The sequence below is a fragment of the Pelobates fuscus genome, chromosome 9, assembly GCF_036172605.1.
Source record: "Pelobates fuscus isolate aPelFus1 chromosome 9, aPelFus1.pri, whole genome shotgun sequence".
In the NCBI taxonomy this organism is placed as follows: Eukaryota; Metazoa; Chordata; class Amphibia; order Anura; family Pelobatidae; genus Pelobates; species Pelobates fuscus.
The window spans coordinates 137,948,618-137,975,416 of record NC_086325.1 but is presented as its reverse complement, the minus strand read 5'-3'; the positions used below and the strand labels follow the sequence as shown (position 1 = coordinate 137,975,416).

Here is a 26,799-nt window from a genome sequence, read left to right as displayed (position 1 = left end):
TTAATTATTTTACGTGCAGGCGTTTGTTTGTGTTTTGTCAGCTTCAGGTACGTGTACGAATTTTATCTATAAGCCATGTTGTGCAGTCCTAGAGAAACTTAGTAAATGAATAGATAAAATTACCCGATTATCGGGTCTGCCTCATACAAGATAACCATTGCAAATGGATGCTAAGGAAGTGTGCGGCGAAATTGCATCTTTCATTATATTAATTTTCTTTTTAAAGAAAGGGAGACTCCTTCTAAATGAGAGTTTATTCATAAACAGCAACGTGTACTGAATTGAAGACTGATTTGCAAAATCAGGCTACAATAGCGAAGCTGTGACTAGAATTTTAAATTTTGGCACTTTTTGTCCAAACGTTATACTTTTTGTTTTCAGTTCACTACAATTCGCTGTTTAATGAATACATCTGTTAGTTTATGGCAGGAAAAGGTTACAAAAAGTGCTACATTGCAAATATCTGAAATAATACCCCTCTTCGATCAGTTGGAAAGCTTATGTTGGATCACTTATATCAACAATAATTTATTTATTTTTTTAAATTAAGTTAGAATGTACCAGCTAGGCTCATGCTGTAAGGCTATTATTTTAATGTATAGTCTATATACAAGTCACGGGATTGTTCTCTCTCTCCAGGTATAGATGAGGGCCAGCTGTCTTACGGAGGGCAGCACTGGCATGCATCAGAGGGCTGCTTCTGTTGTGGAAGGTGCAGGACATCTCTGCTGGGCAGACCTTTCCTACCACGACATGGACAAATTTACTGTTCCCGGAGCTGTAGTTTGGCACGAACAGCGAGTGAGCACTCAATAAGCCCCTCACAAATAGAGATCCCTTTAAGGAAAGAGACACGAGATGTGGGCACCTCTACAAATCATAACCCAGAAGGAGAAGATATCATTGGGGAGAGCAGAATGGGAGGACGCTCTGTATCTATGTTAGATCAGTCAGGGACAACCCAAACCTGCCACTTGCACACTCCGCTAATGCGTTCTTTACACTCCAGTTTACGTAGAGTTCCCAATGAATTCTCACGTGACTGTTCCCAAAGACGTTCTCTGCCTGACTTAAGCAGTCAAACACGGACAGCAACTCGGGTCACTTTCAAAATACCACTCAGCTCTGAACTCAAAGAACCTGTAAGGTTTTCTCATCCTTCTTTCACATCATCCTCTTCTTCTGATGAAGAAGAAGAAGGTTACTTTCTAGGAGAACCTATTCCCTTGCCCCCATTTATGAGATCCCCAGGATACAAAGCTCCACCGACTCCAGTTTCAACCCCAAAAAAGAAAGACAAGAGTTGCAATTTATCGTGACTTGACCATAAGATCACCATCTTTCATCTTTGTGAAGGTCTTCAGAATCTGAAGGAATAGTTTTTGACTTTGGAACACCTGACTTATCAATGTTACCATCAAAAAACAGAGGACCTACCTAATTTTGGAATACAAGCAAGGTAGCAAATAGCTCAATTTTACACTGTCCCATAGCACTTCTGACTGTGAAAACACCCAAATTATGCTATTTAATAAACCACATCACTAATATCAACTTTTTTTTATTCTGTTGTGAGAAATGTATTAAAAAAAAAAAAAAAATGTCACTGTTTTTTTAAAAGTAACGTTCTAATGGTGGATAAATTCGATGACAGAAACGTGTCAGCACACAAATACATTAACATGTTCATCTGTTCACATATGTACACTAAAGTATTCATATACAATTACACAAAAATGCATGTTATTCATTGTACAGATAACACCCTGTGTGCCAGAGCTGGTATCATCACCGCGGTTAACTCTATACAGAAGGTGAGGAAAATATGGTGGCACGTAGCTCAAAGAGACACCTCCATCTTTGTGACCATGAGCTTTAAACATCGTCAGTAGTTTCTAGAAAAAACAAAAGGAGCATTAAAAACAGAATACAGCGTGCCTGGGTACAGTTTATAGTAATGCAATGCTTTTCCGACGTGCATTTCTAAGAACTTTAAGAAAATGTAATTCATAGAAATATATATATATATATATATATATATATATATATATATATATATATATATAATTTGGATTTTTTAGAGGGATATTAGTCACCAGAACAACTACAGCTTAATGTACAGCTACAGCTTAATGCCTGCAGGCATTTTAATGTAAACACGGCTTTTCAGAGATAAGTGTTTACACTACAGCCTAGTGACACCTCCAATGGCAGTTACTCCGATGGCTAATAGAGGTACTTCCTGGGTCAGTGCTGCACATTCGTTCAGAGTCTCCATGCTCTGCATGGAGTCACTGAATGTTTCTCGGAGTGCACTGACACTAGTACACTAGGTTTCCTGGCACTATAGTGCCCTGAGGGTGCCCTCACCCTCAGGGTCCCCCTCCCGCCGGGCTGGATGGAGAGGAAGGGGTTAAACGTACCTCTTTCTCCAGCGCCGGGCGGGGAGCTCTCCTCCTCTTCAGCTGAATACGCATGCGCGGCAAGAGCTGCGCTTGCATTCAGCCAGTCTCATAGGAAAGCATTTACAATGCTTTCCTATGGACGCTGGCGTCTTCTCACTGATTTTCACAGTGAGAAGCATGCAATCGCCTCTAGCGGCTGTCAATGAGACAGCCGCTTGAGGCTGGATAAACCCTAATGTAAACATAGCAGTTTCTCCGAAACTGCTATGTTTATAGAAAAAATGGTTAATCCTAGAGGGACCAGGCACCCAGACCACATTAAGCTGAAGTGGTCTGGGTGCCAATAGTGGTCCTTTAAACGCTCTATGATACGATACTCATTGGTGCAGCGCAGAGTTTTGCCACACATGCACAATAGCCTCTCAATACTTTCCTATGGGAAAGCATTGGATTGACTGAAATAAACAAAATTGATGATTTTAGCCAAAGAGGTGGAGTTTTGCGGGGCCAGCTCTGACTCAACCCACATGATACTTGTAAAAGAGGTAAAAAAAAAAAAATCAACTATTTTGACAAGGGAGGGGAAGGGGGCTAGACACCTAAACAGTGTTTTTACACCTATAGGGTCAGGAATACAGGTTTGTATTCCTGGCACTATAGTGTTCATGTGCATGTTAGTTAATACGATTAGTTTGAAAATTACAGAGTTGTATAAATGGATCAAGGGTGGACAGAACAGTGAGGGAAAGTAGATTTCTCTGTATTCTATTTATAATAAGCACCCTAAAGAGAGTTACAGTAACCATTTGTGAAAAGTATCACTATAGTGTCAGGAAAACAAAGCGGTTTTCCTGACACTATAGTGCCCTGAGGGTGCCCCCACCACCAGGGTCCCCCTCCCGTGGCGCTGAAGGGGTTAAAACCGCTTCAGCAGCTTAGCTTTTTCCAGTGCCGGATTCCCTCGGCACTGGTGACGTCTCCTCCCCCGCCGACGTCAGCGGAGCTGAATGCGCATGCGCAGCAAGTGCCGTGCGTGCATTCAAAGTGTCCATAGGAAAGCATTTTTCAATACTCTGAAACGGCTATGTTTGCATCTGCAGGATTAAATCCTGAGGGACCTGGCACCCAGACCACTTCATTGAGCTGAAGTGGTCTGGGTGCCTATAGTGTCCCTTTAAAAAATAAAAATAAAGTAATTGGATAAACTATTCAGATCAACTGCTATTTTCTAGTGCAAATTTATAGTTTATATATCTAATAATCCATCAGCATAGAGAAGCATGGAATTGGGTCCTTTGTTTAAAGAATACAAAACATGTTGAAACTGAACCTTTAGAGCAGAATCCACTATATAGATCTGTATAGATCAGGGCTCCCCAATAGGTAGATCCCCAGATGTAAAACTACAACTCCCATGATGCTTTGCATGCCTTTAGAATGACAAAGCATCATAGGGATTTGTAGTTCTACAACATATGGAGATCTACCTATTGGGCAGCCCTGGTTTAGATAATCTTCAGTACTTATTACAGAAATTGTACAGCACAGATTAATTACCAGTTGCAGCTGGTTGATGTTTCCTCCTGAGCTGTGCAAATGTGTTGTACGCATCGTAACCAAAGAGTATGCCGGCTATAAGTCCAAATACCTGCAAGACGAAAGATGTACAAATCAGACGGAGTAGCCATATTTCAGTAGTACTATACTGGGTGCCAAGAACCCCAAATCACATGCAGACAACCCCAAACTAAGGAAAATGCTTCAACTCATTTACTGTGGTAAACACTGTATTGACAGAGCCCATTAAACATAGCACAGTAATGGTGTGACCTCTGAAAGTCTTTATCTTGTTCAATTACCTATTTAGAGGTTGGAACGGTAATGGGCTATGTTTTAAAGCAATGATCTAAGCAATCTAACTGCTACAGTTTATTTTCTGTGTTACATGCGCAGGACAAGGGCTGTAGGGTAAGGATATGGGTCTTTATCAATGATCCTTTGAATTCCACTGCTAAACGAAACACAATAGAGCACACTTCAAGAGACAGGTAAAGGATCAAGGCACTGGACACTACTTTGTTCATTACTGTAATGGTTACCAGAGAGAGAGAGAAAAATGTATTTCCCGTTTGGGCGACAACCAACACAGGAGCGGAGAGAAAAAAAATAAACGGGGTCCTACCACTGGTTTTATCTCAAACAAAACGGTTTAATATAAACCAGCACACAGAATTAATACTTGTGCATGACCACCATAATCTTTATCCAACCTAGAAAGAAGTGACTGGCTGAGACTGCATGGGTGGTTTCCTAGTTGAGGACAGCATGCCCTAGGACGGGTAAACCTTTCTTTAGAGCAAAGCTGTAATTGTGGTTGTGTCATAGAGCATGGATGGGGTGAGGATTTGTGGTCAAATGCAGAGTTGTATATAATTTTCAACAGTAAATTGAATCCTTTCTTGTGCCAACCTGGCATCTGGCAGAGAGAGGAGGTGGCCTCGGATACAAAGAGGGCATATAAATGATCCTGTTGATTTAAGTATTGATGGGGTTAGTGGCTGAAGGTTGGGATGTCCTTACCAACTAGAATGGTGATTTCACTGTTGGCACCAAAGGGCTGGACATACCCTGGACCTTTAGTAGGGTTTTTTTTGTTTGTTTGTTTTTTAATAAATTGGGGTCAGATAGCGTTTAGCCTCTGACTCATTAATTTAGGATCATAGTACTGGGCATATACTTAATCTTATACGCAGTAGGTCTGGATTATTTACACACTTTAACATTAAGGCACACAGGGTAGAGAAATGAGCAGTGGCCATTGGAAAGTCTTTACCCAGTAATGATTACCCTGCAACCCTACTGCACATGGGGTAGGAATCAATCACAAGCAAATTATGCCAATTTACATCATATTAGAGCACCTTCTATATTACAGTGAAGCTTGTGATTGAGGAAGAATCAGAACTAGCCATGGTGGGGGAACACATGGTCTACTTCGAACCTCAGCCTAGTACCATAAACATCCCATTATTAAAAAGGTGAGAAGTTGATGGCAAACTACGGGAAAGAAGTTGAAATCCGTTGTAGGAACTTTCAATGAATTGCATGCATAGTAGCCCTCAACTGGTTTGTTACACCTCTGGCAGATTATATTGCATAGCATTAAGGGTCTATGAAGAAATATGGTAAATAAACAGATTCATAAATGGCATCAGTTACATCTAGATCCTTCAGGTTTTAGTAGATCTTACAGCCTCTATTACACCTATTGGGGTGGTCACAAACAACGTGCTTTAAAGGACCACTATAGTGCCAGGAAAACATACTCGTTTTCCTGGCACTATAGTGCCCTGAGGGTGCCCCCACCCTCAGGGTCCCCCTCCCGCCCGGCTCTGGAAAGGGGAAAAGGAGTAAAACTTACCTTTTTCCAGCGCTGGGCGGGGAGCTCTCTGCCTCCGATCCTCCTCCGTTCCGCCCCGTCGGCTGAATGCGCACGTGCGGCAAGAGCTGCGCGCGCATTCAGCCGGTCACATAGGAAAGCATTTACAATGCTTTCCTATGGACGCTTGCGTGCTCTCACTGTGATTTTCAAAGTGAGAATCACGCAAGCGCCTCTAGCGGCTGTCAATGACACAGTCGCTAGAGGCTTTGGGGGAAGGCTTAACCCATTTATAAACATAGCAGTTTCTCTGAAACTGCTATGTTTATAAAAAAAAATGGGTTAACCCTAGCTGGACCTGGCACCCAGACCACTTCATTAAGCTTCATTTTCTGTCACTGGGATTGAGGAGAGACACAAGGAGATGAAGTAACACAATTAGGAAAGTGATATAAAGCAACACTCACTGCTCCGGCAATAGCAGACCCATCACCATGGTTAATCAGGGAGATAATGGATGTAATGATAAATAAGAGGCAACCGATGGCAGCACGAAGGAAATCCTGATTGGGAGAAAAAAATAAATGGTAACATATAAGGCATCCTATAATTGTGACTTGTCACCTGGAAAAGGACCATTATTGGTGTCAAAGAACAGTTCAGTAGCTTAGAAGATATTTTCATAAGTAGTAAACAGTTTAATTCCTTACAATGGGTATCGGGGTGTGGGCCAGGTAGTAGTTAAGAGGCTGAATACTCCCTCAACCATAGACCACTAATGAAAAGGCATTACCTTCATGGTAAAATTAAATGAACTCTTGATAAAAATAAATCAATATATTTACACAGCATATCCTTATGGTGTTGAATTATACTTGCTGTACTGATTGCTAGAACAAGAATATGTGCCACCATCCCGACTGTAATAGTTATAGTAATGTCACTTAAATGGTCTGTCTAGGCACCATAAATCATTACAGACTGCTGGTTAAGGTACCAGGAGACACCTAGCGCCATGCCCTGGATTAATCAAACTGTTTTAAAACACTTTGACACTTACCTGGATCTGATCTCTCTTCAGGTATAGAAAAAGTGGATGTCCCAACTTAGGTATTATTGTTTGGACAAGATTTGTTGTCGGGGAGATCAGCTAGACATTCTCAGCTAGTTAATACTGTCCAGATAGGCAAAACATGGACAAATCTTTATATTCTGTGGAAGGGGATCCTCTGCTTAACATATATCCGAAGAGAGGCTGACCTACATGTGCCCTGGTAGGCCAGATCAGGGTCAAATTATTCAAATCAGGTTTTACTTTAACCTGGGAGATGTCGCTACAGAATGGAAACTAGTTTATGGTGCCTAGACGAAGCCTTCTAAAATCAATAAGTAATTAAAAAACAAAAACTCCGCAAAGACCATAACATACAAATAGAATAGTAGCTATGGGAGTCACTAGTTCTTAAATAAAATACAAAAGTTAAAAAATAAAAACATTAAAATGACATTACCATTTTTTGAATATCTACTGTATTCTGCAGTGCTAATTTGAGAACTCCTTTTGTTATAAAGGCCTCATAATAGCCGACATTACCCAAAATTCCTTCCACCATTTACTAGCAGTACATATCCAACGCCATCTTCAGTTTGAGCTGGTCGTATGACCCTGTACTTACCGTCCATCCCCAGTGAATGAAGGAAAGCTGCTGGTTGAAGTGAACGGCAAAGATCACAAAAAAGACGATACAGAAGACTAGTTCAGTGATAGCAAGCCCGAGGTACCCTGGAGTTCGAGAGGCAGCAAAACAAATCACGATGATGAGACAGAGAACCTGTAATCAAAACATGTATAGCAATTAGCAAAGAATGATTTGTTTAGGAATGGCTGACATGTGGGATTATTCACCAACAAGGTTATTCATGTGAATTTGATGTTTAAAGGGACACTCCAGACCCCTAAAGCACTTTAGCTTTTTTCTAAGGCTTTATTTTAGCTCACACTGCATGGAAAGTGTACAATACAGTATCATCTGAAACATATCAACTCAGTAGTGCCTAGCAGAGCCACATAGCATCACGTAGTATGTAACATGCAGTGTGAGGTTGTTTTTGTTTTTTTATACAAAAGGAAAATTACATAACAGTAAAGCAATTTACAATAATAAGAGATTATCCCCTACGTGGGCCTGAGGTTGAAGCGGAGGGTGCGATGGTCATGCGTCTGATGAAGTGGGGTATGTCATTGAGGCCCGCCGTGTCAGGAATGCCCCTAATTTTGAGGTTGTACCTCCCCCTCTGTTAATCTAATGCGTCCACCCGCTCCTTGATGGGGAGTTGCTGGTGCTGCAGGTCAGCAACCTGTTCTACCGTCAATCTGGCGTCTTGAGTTCTGTTAGAAGCCTCAAGTAGCGTGATCTTCATAGTAGCCCCTTCAGTTGCGCCTTTAGACAGACTCTACCGGTGGGCTGCGTGATGCTCCCTCTGCTGGGTCGATGGAAGCTTCCTTCGAGGAGTATGAGGAAATTTCATCCTCCAGGTCTTGGGAGTGCCGCAGCAGCTCGCCGATGTCCCTTGTAGTAGGGCCTTTGTCGGCTTGAGATTTTTTAGTTTTCCGGCCCATTGTCTGCTCCAAGGCGGGGTGTGAAATTTGGTGTAGCTCACGCGCCCCAATGCCACTTTATTCTCAATTTATTGCTGATTAGGGCACAGAGCTCAGGGCCGTGCGTTGGCTCCATGCCCCCCTCACCCCACCCTCCCCCCCCCATCATCCTATTTTTTTTTCCTAATCACTAATCAGACAGCCAGGGGGAGGACTTGCAAAGGCTGCAGACAAGAGAACTGCAGATTTTGCAAGCTGTTTTTATATAGAACTTTGATTGAAAAAAAAAAAAAAAAAAGAATAAAAAAAAAACACACATAATTAAATGCATGCAAGTTTTCATTTCAGTTCAAATCTACTAAACAGTGATTTTTATTTAGTTGGTATTTGCGGGTGGAGTCTCCCTTTAAGGTCAGAGTACGTAAACTAAAAGCATAGCGGACAGAATTTTTCCAGTTATTTTGGAGTTAAGTTTGAAATTCACTTTGAATTCTCACTTCAGTGAATAAGACTGCCTGTATGGAAAACCCATACAAAAAAAAGAAATGAACCCATTTCAACTATGTTTATAGTTTGGCTGTTTGGAAATTCAGCTTATATTCCCAACAGTTCACACTTTAAATGAATAAGCCTACACAGATCTTATCTGCAACACTAACCACCCACATTACAAAAATTCTTGCCCTGGAATCCCATCAAGCCTTAAATGCGCTCTTTGACCGTTTGCCAGCTTGTCCTCATTGTTACTTCACCACCAACCCTTCTATCTCCTTTCAAAGCTTTCGCTCTATCACTTTTTCTTATCTTTTTAAACTCAACTGACCTAAATGTTTGCCAAAACTCCAAACCTTTACGGCTCCAGAACACTTAAACAACACTTCTCAAACGAAGCACTATGGAAACATAAATAAGACCTATGCACAAATCAGAACTGATGTAATGTCCATTTAGCGCCCTCCTGATGATGGCTATAAGGCATTAATTGTCTATGCACATAAAAATGGCCATAATTTTGCCAATTCATTAATTGTAGGACAACTCTTTACAGCTTTAAAGTCAGATTGTATTGCTTTTTAGCTATCCCTGCTCTATGGGAACCAAGTCTGCCTTCCACTAAAGTGAAACTTTTGGGGAACTTAATAGAAAGTTTAAAATTAATGGCCAACATAGCCGGAAAATCTCCTTAAGTCAGAGGTGTTTCCTGTTTGAACGTTACGGGAAAAATTATCACTATGAATTCCCTGCCTGGGTGTGTTTTCTTTACCATTTATCAGATCTGCAGAAGTGGTTCCCCTCCCTACTTCTCCCTTTATATATAACCTTTGTGTATTTTGTTTATCTTATTACTTTTCATGCAGTTCTCCACTTCTTTAGTCACTTCTTAATGTGACTCAGTCACCTGACATTTTTTTTCCATAAATACCTTTTAAAATGATAATGTAAAATAGCAGAGTGGTATTTTATTTTAGCCGAAAAGGCTAGGCGGAAATTACGGTGTGAATATCCATTTCAGTGTTTCACTGTGGAAGCGGCCATGTGTGGATTGCATCAATTGCAAAAATTCAAGGCAGCTATGTTTCCAGCTGGGTTATTTGGGCCATAGAATTTTAAATTCTACGGTGAATTTTCCACAAACAACATTTTATCAAATGTGTCTGACAGCTACAAATAAAAAAAAAAAAACACAAAAAAAACACTCGAGTGAAGTCAACATGGGATGTTCGTAACAGAAAATTTAAAGGAACATTATTGCATTAGGAATAGCCCCCCTCCCCCAACCTAAATAAATTTGGAAACAAAATAAAAAGAGTTTTACTTACGGTACCTTTTTTCACCACAAGCTCCTGAGTTCCTGCAGCCACTCGGTCTGCCTCCCGCAACATCATGCGGACACTAAAAGTCCAGTCCAATGTTCCACAGAGTCACATTGGTGACACAAAGTGCATGCAAGGCAGCGCAGCACTCATATTGGAAGTTATTTATAAGAACAATGATTGACTGTTCTCACAGTGGAAGAGCCTCTAGTGCCCGTCCGGTATACCATGCAATGTAAATAGTTACACATCTACTAAACAGCAATATTTTTCATTGCAGAGCTAAAACGTATGACCACAGCACCAAGACCACTCCATTTAGATTAAGTGGTCTGGGTGCCTATAGTAATCCTTTAAATTCTGCAATTTGCAAAGTAGCAGCCAATTTTCATTGTGCAGGAAACACACACACACACACACACACACACACACTATGATGGTGCTCTGTGCCCACACGCAAGCTGGAACTCCTTTATTTGAATTTGTTAAATAAATTTCAATAAAAAACAAACACACACACTTTAAAAAAAAATGCTGTGACAACTTGACTATAGACCAGTGGGCGGTTTGGGATTTCAGGTGGGCAGCAGGGGGGTTCTGCAGAAAAACACCCAGTGGGCCTCGATGGTCATGGACCAAAGCCGGCAGGGGAGATCCTTTCATCTCCCCTGCAGGCCCATGCAAAGCCACCCTTGCTGTAAGCCCTCTCGGGCTGGTGAGGAAATTAAAAATCTCTCTCACCGGCCCGCTGGCACCTAGTTCCAGCAGAGGGAGGGAAGGGCCACAAGCAGGCTGGTGCGAGCGTTGCCATGCATTACCCTGGCAATGTTTTGATACAGTACTGTGCTGTGCTCACAGGAGAGTCAGCTTGCAGCCGGAGGAGCTGCAGGCTAAAGTGAACATGCCACCACTAGCATTATGTCCCCCCTCCCTGGTAAAAGGTAAGAAGAAAGGAGGGGGAAACATTAAGATAGATTTTCACAAATCACCCACCTACACACAGCATAGATCCTTTGCAACACACACACACACACACACACACACACACACAGGGAAAAAAAATATATATAGATTTAAGCACATAATATAAAAAAACAAAAAAAAACACTCCTTTCTAATTAAAAATAAAAAAATAGCACTTGCACTAGAAAATTAGTTACTGCGGCATTGGTGGGCGGTAAGGAAGTTTTACCATCAACAAAGATACAAAAGTGCGCGGTAAGTATTAAAAAGTTGACTACCCCTGCTATAGACAATTACTGAGGACAGAGTCACTTTAAGTCCGCTCAAATGATTTCACTGGTGACGAAAGTCTCTGTAAGCATTGCAATATAAGAAGAGGAAGGCCATAATACAACTGATATTTCGCTTTATATGACACGAGTCACTTTTTCTTGTGCTTGCAAAATAATTAAGAGCTCCAAGGCAACACATAACAGTAATGGTGTTTAGGAGTTTGTCATATGTACCAACCAGGGCTTTTGCCATTATTGAACTTACAATGTCTAGGGAGCCAGTCAGGGTTAAGAGTGATACGGCACAGCCGAATTTGCTTTGTCATACTAGATTTAGTATGAATAATAAATATATTCCAACAAATAAAAATGCAAGGCATTTGAAAATATTTTGCACTTTATAAATTATTCAGGTTTTTTAGCTGCATGCACTGAACACATTCAGTATCAAAAAAAAAAAAAAAATACCCAGCAAAACCAAAAAAACACTGATGTGCTCAAAACACATACAAAGTGTAAATTATAAGCAAATAGAGTCAGTGACGTCTGTTGTGGTGCATTTTCGCCCAATCACATTACCAACTTGTTCTTGATTTGGAGAGGACGTGGTATACAACCTTAAAAAGGTTCAGAGCTTTGGTGCTTCTTAATCGGTCAGCATCCTCACCTTCTGAATAATGTTCAGTATATACCAAGGTAAATATGGAATTCACAATTTGAGGTCCAGACATTTGCTCCAAATCTCCAGATTTTGCAGGTCAAATCCAGAACAAGTCATTCATGTGATTGGGCAAAACAGATCACAGTAGACGTCACTGGAGATGGGCTCAGTGTTTAGCACTTGATTGGAGGACACGGAGGAAAGATAAACCCGCAGGAGTTGTATGAACTATTTATAAAGCAATTTTTTTTGGAGTGTTTCCTGCTCTGAGCTTACAAGGATTTCATGTAAGAGTTTTAATATTATTCATCCTGCGATAAAAGTAAATGGTATAGGTCCATCACAGAGGAAGTTTCTCTGCTGTGGAGGTGCTGGGTCCCGGAACAAAGCGTACAATAATGCCAACAACATTCCATTGGTGGTGCCCCCGTGGCAACAATGAGGCCCCTGAGAGTCCCAATGCTTAAAATAAATAAATACAAAAAAAATGATAGCATCAGCCATAGATTAGAAGGAGTAGGTTTTACCCCATCCAAGGCTCCTGCACTCCAACTTTAACAAAATAAATAACCGGTGCTCGGGTCACAAAGTATAAATAATGAAAGAAATACCGGCACTCCAGAATTCGTTATTCTTACAGTTCCAGTCAACGTTACAGCTCTTACACAGAGCTTTCATCAGGACAATTATTATATATATATTTTATAGCGATATCCCAATGTCTCAGATTTAAGTCATAGTGTCATATTACTTATTAAATTAACCCCTTAAGGACCAAACTTCTGGAATAAAAGGGAATCATGACATGTCACACATGTCGTGTGTCCTTAAGGGGTTAAAGGACCACTATAGACACCCAGACCACTTCAGCTCAATGAAGTGGTCTGGGTGCCAGGTCCCCCTAGTTTTAACCCTGCAGCTGAATACATAGCAGCCACTAGAAGCCGCTTCCGCAATTTACACAGAATAAATCGCACATATTGGTCACTGAACGTCCTCACAGACCTCCAGCGTCAAAAACGATCCCCATAGGAAAGCATTACTCAGTGCTTTCCTATGGGGATCGTTTTTGACGCTGGAGGTCTCTGGCCGCGCATGTGCATTCGGCTCCACTCAGGAGCTGACGTTGATGGAGGAGGAGAGGTCACCACTCCTGAGGGAGCCCGGCACTGGATTAAGGTAAGCAAATAAATGGTTAATTAGCCATTTATTCACCGCGGAACAGGGCCCCAGTCACCTAGTCACTCGATACATTTTTTTTTATTTTTTTTTATTCTTTAATTTTGGTTGTGCTTCATTTGTTGTACTTCATATTCAACATGCCTGTGGTGTCAACAATTTTTCACATAAAGATAATAGGAGCATTAAAATGGTATACAGCACAGTTTTGTATTTTTTAACAATTAAACATATCTAAAGCATTATACTGAGTCTGTCAGCTAGCATATCGTGTGTGTGTATGCGCTGAAGCGTCTCCCTTTGGCCTTTGGAGACATGGACTGTCACACTCAGGGCTCGAGTCCTGCAGGAACGCATGGGAACGGCGTTCCTGCACTTTTTCTAGTGCAGGAACGCCGTTCCCATTTGTGGTCCTGCAGGCACTCAGGGGGCGGCAAAAAATGCCGCCCCCAAGTGCCCCCTGTCATGGGGGGCCCAAGAGGTGGCCTAAAGGCCACCTGAAGGATCCCCCCCGGCCGGCTCTTGTCTCGCTGTCAGCCGCGGCGACGGAGCTGTGTCCTCTCTGCTCCCTCTCGCCGCGCCGTTTGCTGATGCTGGGAGCCGGAATATGACGTCATTTCCGGCTCCCGGCATCAGCAGACAGCCCGCGCGGCGAGAGGGAGCAGAGAGGACACAGCTCCCTCGCCGCGGCTGACAGCAAGACAAGAGCCGGCCGCATTGAAGCCCCACTGGACCCCAGGGACAGGTCCACGCCAGCTCTCCAGGTAGGGAGGCTGGGTGGACATTTTTTAAATTTTAAAAAAATATATACAAATAATTTTTATGTATGTGAGTGTGTATGTATGTGTGTCTGTGTGTCTGTGAGTGTATGTGTCTGGGAGTGTGTGTGTGTGTGTGTGTATGTGTCTGGGAGTGTGTGTATGTGTCTGGGAGTGTGTGTATGTGTCTGGGAGTGTGTGTAGGTGTCTGGGAGTGTGTGTAGGTGTCTGGGAGTGTGTGTAGGTGTGTAGGTGTCTGGGAGTGTGTGTGTGTGTGTGTAGGTGTCTGGGAGTGTGTGTGTGTGTGTGTAGGTGTCTGGGAGTGTGTGTGTGTGTATGTGTCTGTGAGTGTGTGTGTGTGTGTATGTGTCTGGGAGTGTGTGTGTGTGTATGTGTCTGGGAGTGTGTGTATGTGTATGTGTCTGGGAGTGTGTGTATGTGTCTGGGAGTGTGTGTATGTGTCTGGGAGTGTGTGTATGTGTCTGGGAGTGTGTGTATGTGTCTGGGAGTGTGTGTATGTGTCTGGGAGTGTGTGTATGTGTCTGGGAGTGTGTGTATGTGTCTGGGAGTGTGTGTATGTGTCTGGGAGTGTGTGTGTCTGGGAGTGTGTGTGTATGTGTCTGTGAGTCTGTGTGTGTGTCTGTGAGTGTATGTGTTTAAATATGCATGCAAGTTTTGTTTTTTTCTGGTGGTGGGGTGAGGGTGGAACTCGAGTGAGTTCCCACACTTTATTCCCCAGGACTTGACCCCTGGTCACACTCGATACTAAGTGGTAAGAGTGTCGTCTGGTTTGTTTGCCGCTATGGCGGTCAGCTATGTCTAGTGAGGTCAGCTGTGTTGTAGCGTTGCTAGTCGCATTATTACACATCTGGGGTGGCACTTGTCTGTCAGCTAATTGTGGGGGAGGGTCACTGTGACTGTCAGATTTTACGTCAGCTTGCAGAGCCAGAGACTTAGAAAATCAAGTAAGATAAATGGAACATCAGTAAGAAAAATAAATGAAACATCATTTAGTAAATGAAGAGGTAATCAGAACTAAAATATAACTACAATATAAACCGCTGGGAGTAGTCCAAGTATTTAATCCTTGAGTTAGAGGAGACAAGGTGTGTACAGTTTGGGTTGGCCTGCAGTCCTTTCCGAGAGGGGTGGTGCAACTCCTCAGGTCAGTGCGTTGCCAGGTGGTGCCATCGTTGCTCGTGGTACAAAAGGGGTTATCTGGTCAACCGGCCACCTTGGTCGGGGTGTTGCCAATAAGGTTCCACTTGGCATTCCCAGCTCGCTGAGTATGGCAGAAGCTTCCGAGAGGTGAGTGAGGGAGTGGGTCTTGCCGTCTTTCTCTACCAGGAGCTTGTGCATCCCCCATTTGTAGGGTATCTTGTGGTCTCGGAGTAATTGGGTGAGTGGGCGAAGCGACTGTCTCCATAGGATGGTGTGGCGGGACAAGTCCCTATAGAAGGTGAGGTGGTGGTCCTCAAAATCAACAGCAGGTGTTTTCCTGGTTGCTCCCATAATAATCCCCCTATCGGAGTCCCGGACAAATTTTATCAGCACGTCTTTGGGTGCCTCTTGAGGAGCTTTAGGTAGGCAAAAGTAATAGTCTATTGCTACCTGTTTTGGTGATAGAAGCGTTGTCATGAGCCGCCTGAGATAGTGAGGCATTTCTTCGGCTGTAACAGTTTCAGGGATCCCCCTGAGTCTCACATTTCGCGCCCTTGTCCTGTCCTCCAGGATAGCCAAACGGTTAAGTATTGCCGTACTGCTCTTCTGGACCGTGTGCAGAGCTGCATCTGTAGCAGATTGTGCCACTTTCACAGTCTCCATATCTGCTTCCGTGTTGGCCACCTTGGTGGCAAGTGTGGCTACCTCTTCTCTGACCACCGCCACATCAGCTTGAAACATCGCCCTTATTTCATGGAGTAGGGCTTTTATGTCGGCTTTGGTGGAAGGGGCTGTATCTCCTGGCCCCTGGTGCCCTTGGTCAGCTTTATGTGCCCTCTTGAACTCTGAGAGCTGTTCAGGGAAGCTCTCCCCGTCCGAGGACTCCGACATGGAGGCCTCCGCCGGCGCCGTTTTGGATGCCTCTGGCCTAGCCGTTTGCCGCAGGAAAGTCCCGGAACTCAGGGCTTGGATCGGCCCGGTATTTCTTGCTGCGCTTCCCAATCAGCTTCAGCAAGGTTGGTGTGCAGGGAGAAAGGTGTGCGACCGGGTAACACTGTCGTTATTAGCCGGTTAGTGTGGACTTTGCACAAAGCTCACTTCTCCTGCGTCCGTCCCGTGAGGCTGCTGGCTCCCCCTCGATACATTTTTAAGATGTACGTATCCTGACATATTGCACTATGTTCCTTTCCACATTGTAAATTAATATACATGTCGCTAATAACAAAAACTGTATATAACAGTATTCTTGATATTCTATTAAGCGCACACAAATTTAAACAGATTACGTCTAGACAAATTGAAAAATGATTCAAAATATATTAAGTGGGAGATTGTCATAGAAATCATATATTACCATAAGATTTAATCATACATTAAAACAATATGAGATCAGTGTAGGTAGAAAAAGCTAAAAGCATTGTACAGATGTTATATTAAAAAAAAAATTAAAAAAAATCTATAGAATCCCCTAACATAATCAAAGTTTGAATATCCAAATAAAATTCTATTTATATAAAAGAGAAAACACTTTTTGATTAAAAAAAACAAACAAAGAATTATACAATATTTGCTAGTTCAAACTCTGCATTTAAGACAGAGGGGGCGAAGGTTTTAAGGCTATAAACCCAGAACATTTCCTGGTATGCGAGTTTCTTTTTCTATACCACAAAATTGTTATGTGCTTGGATTTCCTGTATGGTGTTCAGAGAAATGTTTCGATACAGTGTGTTGCATAAATTTACGTTTTATATTGTATGTATGTTCTCTGTCTTACTTTTAGCATCCTTTTTGTTTGGCCAATGTATTGAAGTCCACAAGTACAGCTTAAAATATAAATTACTTGTTTAGTATGACATGGAATGCATTCTTTAATATCATATTCTTTTTTTCGTTCTGACAGATTGAAATTTAGTGATCCTTCCACAAGGAAGACCAATCAATGTACACACATTGCAGTTCCCACATTAAAAAACAAACTTATAATAACTGACATTGTTATTAATTCATTCATTATTATTTTCTAATGATGCATGAAGTAATACGACACTATGACTTTAAATCTGAGACATTGGGATATCGCTATGATAGAGATACACACACACACACACACACACACACACACACCCCACTACCCATTGCCACCGCCTCCTATCTTGAGAAAGCCCACAGGAAGCGGGCAAAACGCATTGATGGAGAGCGGCCTCCAGAGCCTCTAGGCAAACGCAGCGGTGTGCAATGCGGTTGTCCTTCCGGCCCTTTGGAGATTCGTCCTGGTCCATGTGCAGAGACGACCATCAGATGGAGTGGAAACACCTCCACAATATTGTTACAACGCGGTTTGTGTGGTTATTGGAGACAATACCACATTTATTTTATGTGAAAGTTTCATTTGGGGTAGTGGGGATTGTTATCAATAAAGTGTACAATATTATGCTATGTGCACATCTTTTTTTTTTTTTTTTTTTAATTCTTTAATGTGCACATTTTTTATCCTTTTAAAAAAGGTATCAATATACTTGGTGGATAGACAGAACTCGCTACCTTTTTGGATACTTTTGAAATACATAAGGATGCATATCCCCGTCCTCCTGTACTTATACTGCACTAAATTGAATGTGAATTGGGACTCTACATATACACAAGGTCAAATTTATATAGTTTGTGGTACCCTAGATTATTTATCTAAAGGGATTGTTATTATTGTAATATTGTATCCTATTGTAACAATGCAATGTTTTGTGGACCCAGGACATACTTGAAAACTAGATAAATTTATAAACAAACAATATTTCGCCAAGCGATGGCACTTTTTCCATATACATTTTAACTTTTGGAAAATTCTTTGTGTACATAACTGCTACTATATGTGATCATAGTTTTAACGGTCTATAGATGGTATTTCTATTAAATGTTTGTTTGCGCTCTCTTGATTTTACATTATATTTAGAAATTGTAGATTTGCAGCTCTGTGTCTGGGCTATGGCTATGGCATGTACTAGGGTTGTGCCACAAAGAGGCTAAAGTAATCCTTTAAAAAAGGAAAGGTTAAATGATCTTAACATGTATAGCTTGGAGGAAAGACGAGACAGAGGGGATATGATAGAAACATTTAAATACATAAAGGGAATCAACACAGTAAAGGAGGAGACTATATTTAAAAGAAGAAAAACTACCACAACAAGAGGACATAGTCTTAAATTAGAAGGACAAAAGGTTTAAAAATAATATCAGGAAGTATTACTTTACTGAGAGGGTAGTGGATGCATGGAATAGCCTTCCAGCTGAAGTGGTAGAGGTTAACACAGTAAAGGAGTTTAAGCATGCGTGGGATAGGCATTAGGCGATCCTAGCTATAAGATAAGGCATGGGACTAATTAAGGTATTTAGAAAGTTAGGCAGACTAGATGGGCCAAATGGTTCTCATCTGCCGTCACATTCTATTTCAGATTTGCCAGGACAGTCTTAATTTTGGATCGCTTTCCTAAAAAAACCTCCAGCTGCAAAAAGGAGCTAAGCAAAAGGCAGAGATGACATCTTTCTTTGGGACGCACGAAAATGCAGTACATACATAGGATTAAATGTGCTCTTGCTACACTAGGCAAGAAATACAGAGCTATTTGGACTGTAAGCAGATCGGCAAAAAAATGTGAATAGGGCGGTCAGATGTGATGAATGGAACTGCCACTGACGGCTAAAGTACATTTCCCATAAACTCAGCTGTATTAGGGTTTATGGCATAAAATAAGTGTACCAGAATGAAGCCCTGATGCTTAGTGCCAAGCATCAAGCACCTGCAATTTAATATTTACAATGTAAGTAAACAGAAAGGAGAAAAGATATGAAAAAGGATGCCAATGCTGGCTGTAATTTGTTTCCTGAAAAGTGAGTACTATGACTTGTACAGTCACGATACTGCGGTTTCTATAAATCTTTGTTTACTTACTTTTATATACCTGTTCTGTAGTTTAATATGAAAGTATATAAAATCAGGGCTTGACAAATTTGCGTTGAATCTAGGGGCCAGCTGAAAAAGTTGGGTGCCGAGATTATTATTTTTTTAAAGCTCTGCATGGAGATGCTAAACGTTCCTCATGGAGATGCATTGATTCAATGTATCTCTATGAGGAGATGCTGATAGGTGCAGTGTGGCATTTTGCCATGCATGTGCAATAGCCTCCCAATGTTTTCTTGTGAGAAAGCATTGGATTGGCTGAGATTATGAAGACTGATGTCTTGGCCATAGAGCCAGGGCCAGCCGAAGCAAGACCGGCACAGCGTGGGAAAAAAGGTGAGTAAAAAACATCTTTCCCATGCTATCAAAGGAGGACCAGTCACCTAAACAGACAAACTCACTGACAGACACACTCATATTCTCTCACAATTATTATTATTTTTTTTTTGTGGCTACTGTCATCTTTTTGCTCTGTTCCTTCACGAGTGAGCAGAGCAGTAAGATCACAGCTTCCATTCTCCCTCAGCCAGCTGCAAGCCCACTTCCATTCTCCCTCGGACGGCCGTCTTGGGGGCTAACAAACTCCCAGACGCCAGGACAAAATAAATAAATAAATGATTCAGTAAAAAACATGTCTTAGAACTTAAAGGGACACTATAAGCACGATACCCACTTCAGAGAAGACAGACATAGGGAGCTCCATGCGCTATAATCTATACAAAAATCATAAGAGGTAATACAGTGATGGAGATGTACCTTTAAAGGGACACTATAATCACCCAGACCACTTCAGCACATTGAAGTGGTCTGGATGCATATTCCTTGGTCCCTTAACCCCCACAAAATGTAATTATTGCAGTTATTAATTAACTGCAATAATTACCTTTATGGGTCAACTGCACCTCTAGTGGCCGTCTACCAGACAGCCACTAGAGGGACTTCCGGGTCGACAAGCTATGCATGAGGACATCCAACGTCACCCGAATCCCCATAGGAAAGCATTGTATAATGCTTACCTATGGGGAAATCCTAATGCGAGCACAGTCATTGTCGCGTATGCGCATTAGGTCTCCCCCGCCTGCGGGGAAAGAGCAGAGGCAGACCCGAGGGACATTGGCGCCGGTGTTTTTACCCCCACGGGAAGTGAGGGGTTACTATAGGGAGCTTTCCTATAAGGTTCAGAATAACTTTTTAAACAGAACAATAACACTTGCACATGCGATACAACAGTGAGTAGATAGTAGCAATAATATTACACACAAAAAAAAAAAAAAAAAAGGCCAGCGTAGGCAGTGGGAAGTGGGTTCTCTAGTATTTGTTACGGTAGTTTCCTGTTACAATCCATTTTCAATTGATGTTTTTTTTTTTTTTTAAAGGGGGGTTACTTTTTATTAATTTATGGTCAGAATTGAAACCTTAAATACACTTAAACCCATCTATGCTCTATGTACTTGAAATTGTAAGTTTATGGCTGATTTTGTTTAAATTTTTTTTTTTTTTTTTTAATCGAGGCAGACACATTTACATCATTGCAATGTGAAATAATTAAATTATCAGAACATGGTGTAGTCTATTTGCCTGCCCACAGGTCCAGGACAGAGATGGGCAGGCAAGAGAGCAGGCTGCCCAGAGGGGCAGACCCGTCCATGAATTGGGTGGTTAGAATGATTGAAAGCACCATCTCGAGGCAGAGCTTTCTGCATGGTCGTAATTCCCGGCCTCATCCTGCAGATTGAACTGCTGGGCAGATTTGAGAATGCTGAACCTTATATTTATCAAACATCTCAACTCTCTGTCAGTCAACACTCACACACCTCCCAAGTATCCTTACTTAGGAGGGATAGTCCCTATTTTTTGGGTCTAAATCCCTCTTTTCTACGAGCTCCATATTGTTGGTGTTTCTGAATATTTTTACTGTGGAGCTCTGTCATACACTCACAGTAAAGTGTCTTTAAACTACAATAAAAGGTGTTTAGAAATCAGTCTCGGTCCTTGGCCACACCCCAACTCACACCCTAAAAGTAAAGTCCATGTGAAATGCTGGGAGGTTTGCCAGTAGGTAACCCATTACCTATCCCATGCAGAACTACAATTCTCATAATGCATGCATGGAGCATCATGTGAGATGCAACTGAAGAACACTTGTGGGGATTCATTTTTGGCTATCCCTCATGTAAATAAACAGACACTGGGTGACTAATAGATACCATCAGCCATAATTCTGCAGGAGTAAGGTAGCAGATAGGAACTGTTCAGGTCTGCAAGGGTTTGTACATGGGTTGGTGGCCTGAACTTTTAGTGCTCTCCAGGGCTGGTCAAGTTGGGATATTTCCCCATTATGTTTCTTCACACTGCTGGAGGTTACAGGGGTATATGATGGCACACCTTTCAAATCCAGCAGCCTCCATTTGTCAGTTCTATATTTACACTGCATGCTCCACACTGAGATCGGATTTTCATCGACAAAAGAATGGCATTTTGTTTCTACTTTTCCCACAGGTCAAGTTGTTAGAGTTGTTAGCCCTCCATTGGCAAGGGCCATTGGGGTTGCAGTTCTACAATAGATGGGGGTCTACCTCTTGACTATTTTAGTGAAAAAGGAAACCTACAGTTGGGACTGCCTTGTTGGGTACTCCTAATATTAATAAAAAACAAATAATGGATGACTAATAAATACCAATAGATACCGAAAATCTACACATTACACAGCCCCCTCCATGTAAGCAGTGCTCAAGCCGGGCATCCGCAGTCCATTCCCAAACACTAAACAGAATAAAAAGAATTGAATTGAAGTGATTTTATTGTGGAAAAAGCCACCACAAATGTGCAACATCTCTGCTTAAAGGAACACTATAGTGTTGGACAACCTTTTTAAGTGATTCGGCCCCCTCAGTAAGGAGTTAAAGGTATGTTTACTTACCTATTCTTCATTGCTGCGGTTGACTCAAAACCTCCAACCTCAGCCAAACCTATACTTTCCCATAGACGCTGAATGTAGTGCAGGACCTAACCAGGAAGTCCCTCTAGTGGCTGTCTGAGTGATTGCCACTAGAGGTGTTATTATGTAGCAATCTAAACACCACCTTTTCTCTGAAAAGGCAGAGTTTACATTGCTGAGCCTGCATGGCCATGCTTATAGACACCAGAACCACCACATTAAGTCTGGTAACCATAGTGTTCCTTTAATCTCAACTGTAAGACATTGTGATCACATGCTACGAAATGTTCTGGAACAGGTAAATTAATCTTGTGGGTACGTATAGTTGATTTATGTTCATTTAAACATTCCCTCACCTTTGTGCAACAGTTAAGATTTCAAATTATAGATAATGTACCCCCTCTTCGGAAAGGAGGCGACAAGAAACTGTTACTAAAGAAGGGGGATCTCTGGATACTCTGTGGCACAGAGGACTAAATGTTTCTATTGTTATCTGCACTTTATTAGAAAGTAATTTAATACTTCACCTTATTATTTTTGTTCACTCTAGGTTTTATTTTTACTTCCCTTCTGCAGGTTAAAGATTTTAGTGAGAGAACCCGGGATCGCCTGGTGTTTCCACCAGATGTGGGGGCAATACTCTGGTAAACCTGTTTAATGTGCCAAAACATTGCCCACTTGTTGTACCTTTCCCACAATAAAATAACCTCCACTGGCAGTTTGTGTGCCTTTTTTTATCTTGACAAATACCATCTGAGAAAATAAATAAATAAAATAAAGCTGGCAAGCGCCATGGGAGGGCTGGCATGGGGCAGTTCCCCCCGAGCCACTAGCATGGAATGGCTGACAAGGGAATTATGGGCGGCTATAAAAAAAAAAAAAGTTTTTAAAAGAGCAATGGGTGTGCCACAGGAAGGCATGGAAAGCTTTTTGGTTACTAATTTTTTCCTGGGCCCCTTGTGTTCAGTGGGTACTGTATGAATGAGGGAAGTGACTAGGTGGAACCTCTAAAAATGGAAGGAGCAGGTTTTATTAACCCTTCTGAGGCTAGAGGGATAAACTACATATTGTCAGGCAATTTATAACTTGTGCCTGTTTTCACACACACACAAAAAGGCACCTCTTGCTTCATTGTAATATCATAATTGGAGGGGGAGAAAAAAGTAAAAAAAAACAAAAAAAACACAAAGAAGGGAATGTCAACGTAAACAAATAAAATAAAACAATGGGGGTGGGGTAAACCGCCATATGCATAATATATATATATATATAAATAAAAATATACAGACAGGCAAATGCATATAGATCATGTATTAAACATGACCAGATTGACATATATAACATAATTAAAGATGGATGGATGACAGACTGACAACATACACATATAAAGATTGATGAACAGATAGAGAGAGATAAACAGCCAGATATATCTTTCCCCAAGTAGCTCAGCTAGACATATGGCTGATATAAAATGGGCGATGTAGAACAGCAATTTCGAAATTGAATGCATCACCATGGAAACAAGTAGAATGTAGCTATTTGCCATACGTAGACTGTCGCCTGATGTACATAAACCCAGTAATATAAATTGATGTTAATGTTACAGATGCCCTGTGCCTCTGCCTCCCAGTCAGATAAAAACAGGTAGCCCTCCATTGGCTCCCTGTGCCTCGTGTTGCAATTTCAGAGAGAGGCGGATGAAAGGAGAGCCTAGACCAGGCTAAACATAGTTTAAAAATGTTAAAAATAAAAATAAAAACAACAATGTAGACAAGGAGGAGAAACAGGCAGGAAATCGCTAGTGGCGTAGGGATCACAGTAATAATATAGAATATTAGTAGATACATACATTGTATGGTTCTGAAAAGTGCATTAAAATAAAAAGGTGAGGTTTAGAAAAATTTTAAATATGGTAGAGTTAGGGGTGTGGGTGGAGTACAAAAAGTTACTATAAAGCCATTAAGGGACTTACTGCTTCTGTTACAAAGAGGATCCCCTTCCTGGTCTTGCTGTAAGAGATCACTTCGCTCATGAAGTTGCCATTGCCCTGGGGTGCTGGGTCCGACATGCTGGCATAGAAGGGGCACTGTTAGAAGAGGGCACGCAGTGTGGAGAGCTGTGGCAGGGCGGGGTGCCGTGAGTACATGTGGGCTGGTTACAGGGTGTGGACAGGGCTGGGACTCCCAGCAGCTGCCAGGCCGTTTATGGAGAGAGAGGAGGCTGCTGTGGATCCAATCAGGAATGTATCAGCTACTTGTGGGAAGATTCCAACCCCAATCCTAGCTCTATCTGGGCCTCACATCTGTAAACCAGCAGCACCTGACTAAAGGGGTAGTGGATATCGGTCTGCAAGCTAGGCAGAGGTCATAAACCGAGACTGTGCAGGGCCTCTCCAACACGGGTTTAAGTAAATACAGGTGTACTTACAATATGGCATATTGCACTGTCCTGCTGGGGTTTATTTGGCAGTGAAGAGGTTACTTTCGCATTCCAACACTATCGCCCGGAGGGGGTTAAATGAAGGGTTAATGGAAAACTGGCAAGAAAAGTTGACTACATCTAGGGAAAAGGCAAGTGAGAGTTTGGACAGTCTGCTTTTCCATTGAATTGAAGGGGTTAATTCTAACCATGGTTATGCACATCCCACCCTCCACTTAATGCAAAGAAGGGGTTAAAAGCGGAATTTCTGAAAAGCTTGGCCAAAAATGATCAATCTGCAGCAACATGGCAATGAAGAGGTTATTTCTTCCCCCTAATGTGGTTAGGGGAACCACAAGGAAGTGGTTGAAATACGATTTTTTTTTTAAAAAGCATGGTTAAAGGAAAAGTGGAGGCAAGTGAGTCTGCATCGCCATGGCTGTTTAGGGGTTACTAGCCACTGTAATGCTGTTCCATTGCAAGGAAGGGGTTAAACGATTAACTTTGGAAAACCTTAGCAGATTCAAACAGTCTGCTGCTCCACGGTTTTATGGTAAAACTGGGCAAAAATGGAATCAAATTAATCTGCATCTTTATAGGGATGAAAGGGTTAGTTGGCTTTGCCCTGCAAGACCATGGCAAAATATATAGGTTTCAGGGGAATTCTGCACATCTGGTCAATACATTGTTTCTGTTGAGATTAGACTGCTAAACATAGCAGTTTATTGTTAAAATGGTCTCTGAATATTTTCTCACCTGTTTGAGGAATGTTCTATCAGCTTTATTACACGGGGTCTACTCCTATTTAGAACTGGGACGAATAGGAAGGGAATCTTTCATTTTAACCACTCCCTGTCACCATAGATACAGGGGGGGGGGAAATAACAGCAGCAAATTCAACATGAGACAGCTTGTGGAATTATCAGCATGGGAAAACATTAACAGACACTTCTCCCAACTGCTTGAGGCAAGAGTGGTTTCTTCATGCAAATTGCAACTTGCTAGGTGTACACAGCTCAAAATGGGAGGTTGTTAAAATGCACTGCCCTACAGGACAGTGTAAAAAGGTGATCCATGCACTAACTATCTAACTCCTTCAGATTATCTTGGGAAAAATCTTCAGATTAGGAAACAGACTGGGTACACATATCTTTCCAGAATTTGGGTGCAGCCAAGGTCAAACAAGCCAATTTGGTGATCAGTGAGTGACTCCCACATATGGGATTATTCTGTAAACACCATGTTTTAGAGAATCAAACCTGAATAGTAAGATTTAAACAGAAATAGCCAATGTGATTATTATTGAGTTGGAGAAATGAAAATTTTCAAGATCATGTATTTTTACCCAAATTAAGCCATTCGAATTTCACGCACTAAAATGCATTGTTTAGTGGAGTATAACCCCATGAGATCTGTACTAAACCTGGTCCTGTTGAGAATTAAACGCAAATTCTGCAAGTCGGCTATGGTTTTAGCTTGGCCTTTTGAATTTCTGACAAGTCACACTAATCCCGATGATGCTAAATCAAAACAGTATGATAGATTTTCGGCTTACAGTATTTCCCAAGACACGCCCAAGGTATCTCCGTGAGTCTAAATGGGGAAAATTTGGGAATCTTCCATATCCATCCATCTTGGCTTATTACCTTGACTATTAAAACTCACAACCACTGCAGCATGCCTGGACCCCATACAGCATTTCCAAAGCTACTCCCAGGACTCACAGTACCAACCCCTGCAGGGACAGCCATAAGCACAGTAAATCATCCGGTTTTCTGAATTCCATTATACTTCCAGTTCTATATATCCTAGGTGGGGATTGTACTACCAACGCCCTACTACACCAGAGCAGGTCTATGCTCTATAAAATGTGAGTACAAAACTCATTTTATCTAAGAAAGGAAAAGTGAACCATACATACTATACTATTGGATGTTCTCACTTGTGTCTTCACATACCACACCTCATTGAGAAAAATACCATCATCACTGCTGAAATCCACCATCACTACTGCGGGGAATATATCTGTAGGCAGGGATTATACCGTCCACGCCCTTAACAGCAGAGCTCTATTTAGCTCTTGAAAATGTGAGTGTGCTTTCATTCCAATATACCACCTTATATGTTTTTGTATAAAAGCAACACTTGGACTATGTGTTATCTTTGTTTCTAAGAGATTCATCTATCAACAAGATTCTGTTGTATCCATGTATGTTTATACTCATATCCCCCTGTAACACACACACACACACACACACTATACCCCCTATGCAAACACGTCTCCTTATATACACTCCTAA

At 41.7% G+C, this 26,799-nt stretch overlaps 2 protein-coding genes across 3 annotated transcripts in view; one reads left to right on the top strand and one right to left on the bottom strand.

Annotated features, from left to right (window-relative positions):
- PRICKLE3 (prickle planar cell polarity protein 3) overlaps positions 1-1,579 on the top strand; it is a 36,354-nt gene extending 34,775 nt beyond the window's left edge. Inside the window, exon 8 of one of the 2 annotated variants that reach the window (XM_063432511.1) lies at positions 640-1,579. In XM_063432511.1, coding sequence (XP_063288581.1) covers positions 640-1,319 — 680 coding nt within the window. In that variant the 3' untranslated portion in view covers positions 1,320-1,579. The remainder of the gene's footprint in view (positions 1-639) is intronic. The other variant, XM_063432513.1, reaches the window with a different exon arrangement.
- On the bottom strand, positions 1,562-24,290 carry PLP2 (proteolipid protein 2). Its single transcript, XM_063432514.1, has 5 exons — positions 24,054-24,290; positions 7,461-7,616; positions 6,252-6,347; positions 3,963-4,053; positions 1,562-1,895 (listed from the first exon to the last, which is right to left on the bottom strand). Exons 1-5 carry the CDS (start codon positions 24,147-24,149, stop codon positions 1,876-1,878), a joined length of 459 nt encoding a protein of 152 aa, XP_063288584.1. The 5' UTR covers positions 24,150-24,290; the 3' UTR covers positions 1,562-1,875.
- Positions 24,291-26,799: the final 2,509 nt, after the last annotated feature.